The sequence below is a fragment of the Malurus melanocephalus genome, unplaced genomic scaffold (assembly GCF_030028575.1).
Source record: "Malurus melanocephalus ecotype Western Australia unplaced genomic scaffold, MMel_1.1 scaffold_589, whole genome shotgun sequence".
Lineage (NCBI taxonomy): Eukaryota > Metazoa > Chordata > Aves > Passeriformes > Maluridae > Malurus > Malurus melanocephalus.
This window is the reverse complement of record NW_026623821.1, coordinates 50,076-51,575: the sequence shown is the minus strand read 5'-3', so window position 1 is coordinate 51,575 and position 1,500 is coordinate 50,076. Positions and strand designations below refer to the sequence as shown.

The following is a 1,500-nucleotide window of genomic DNA, read 5'->3' as shown; positions in this document are numbered from 1 at the left end:
TGGGCTGGCTCTGCTTGGGATGAGATAACTCTGCCGGATACTCAGAGGTGCAAGCAACAGTGTGTGGAGCTCACAGCAGCCCTTGGCGGTTCTCCCCAGCGAGATGGGGTGCCACAATGAGGACCCGCAGAGGGACGACGCGGGCCTGAGGCACCGCGGGGATCTCCCCCACACTCTCCGCCCCGGAGCAGGGCATCGGGACCAGCCGGGGTGTGCAGAGGGCTGCCTGGGCACTCTGCTGGGGGAGCGAGCCATTCCTGGGTGTCAGCAGGGATGCCGTGGTCAGGCTGGGCTGCGCTTCTGCCGCTCCCCCGCTTCACCCCCGGACCCCCCGCCCCAGGGATGTGCTGCAGCGGGCGGAGCCCCCCCCGGGCTCGGGCGCGCCCCCCGCTCTCGCCGCTGCTGGGCCAGGCCCCGCTCCGCTGACGCAGTGTCTGAGTCCGGCGCGCACGCTTCGTGGTTTTTTTATTTTATTTTGTAACATTTTTTTCCCCTCTTCTTTCCCTTCCCTCTCCCGCTCGCGTCCCTCCTCCTCCTTCTCCCCCTCCCCCCATCCCCCGTCCCCCTCCCTGTCCCCGGCTCGGCAGGAGCGGCAGGAGCGGCCCGAGCTGAGCGGAGCTGAGCGGAGCGGAGCGGAGCGGGCAGCGCCGGGGATGGGGCGCGGCTCGGCGGGACCGCGGCCCCTCTGCTCCCCCCTGTGCCCCCCGCTCCGCGGCCCCTTCTGCTGCCTCCTCGGGCTCCAGCTGCTGCTGGGCGCTGCGCATCCAGGTGGGACCGCTTTCTCCCTGCCTCCCGCCACTTTCCCGAGTTTTGTTACAGGGGGGAAAGGGGCCCGAGGAGCGAAACCACGCTGGGGAGGACTGGGGGACTCCGCGGGCCGGGCTCCTCCGGGGAGGGGGTGACGGGACACCGCCGGCGGCGCGCAAAGCGGGGGCAGGGCGCCTCCATCTAACGCGGATTACATCGCTGTGGCTTATTTCCTCGCGGAATGTTTTATTTGCTTATACTACGGTTTGTTTTACTCCATCCCTCTCCGGTGGCGGTTCGTTCCGCCGCGTTTTGTTTTCTCCAGTTTGGTCGCGTCGTGTTTTCTTCCCGTTCCGCCGCTTTTTCACTCCCTTTTATCACGCTGAGTTCAACTCCCCGCGTCGAGCGGCCACGCAGCGCCGGTCGAGGCCGGCGGAAACGCTTCCGTGGGCGGGGGGACAGGGGAGCTCCTGGGCCGGGGGAGCCGCCGGTCCCGCAGTGTCCTGCAGTGTCCCGCAGCCCCTGTCCGGCCCTTTGTCTCTCCAGGGAGGGCAGTTCGCCGAGCGGGAGGTGGGGAAGGGGCCGAAGGGGTTTTTTGGAGCTTTCCTCCCTCTCCCATCCTGACCCCCTCCCTTCTCCTGATGTGGGGATTGGGATTGGGGCCCGAGTGCGTATTTGCGAACTTCTTCTTTTTTTTTTTTTTTTTTTTTTTTTTTTTTTTTTTTTTTTTTTTTTTTTTTTTTTTTTTTTTTT

At 64.7% G+C, this 1,500-nt stretch overlaps 1 protein-coding gene across 1 annotated transcript in view; it reads left to right on the top strand.

Annotated features, from left to right (window-relative positions):
- Positions 1 to 519: 519 nt before the first annotated feature.
- Positions 520 to 1,500, top strand: part of MRC2 (mannose receptor C type 2) — a 25,845-nt gene continuing 24,864 nt past the window's right edge. The window contains exon 1 of the mRNA XM_057382837.1: positions 520 to 768. Coding sequence (XP_057238820.1) covers positions 654 to 768 — 115 coding nt within the window. The 5' untranslated portion in view covers positions 520 to 653. The remainder of the gene's footprint in view (positions 769 to 1,500) is intronic.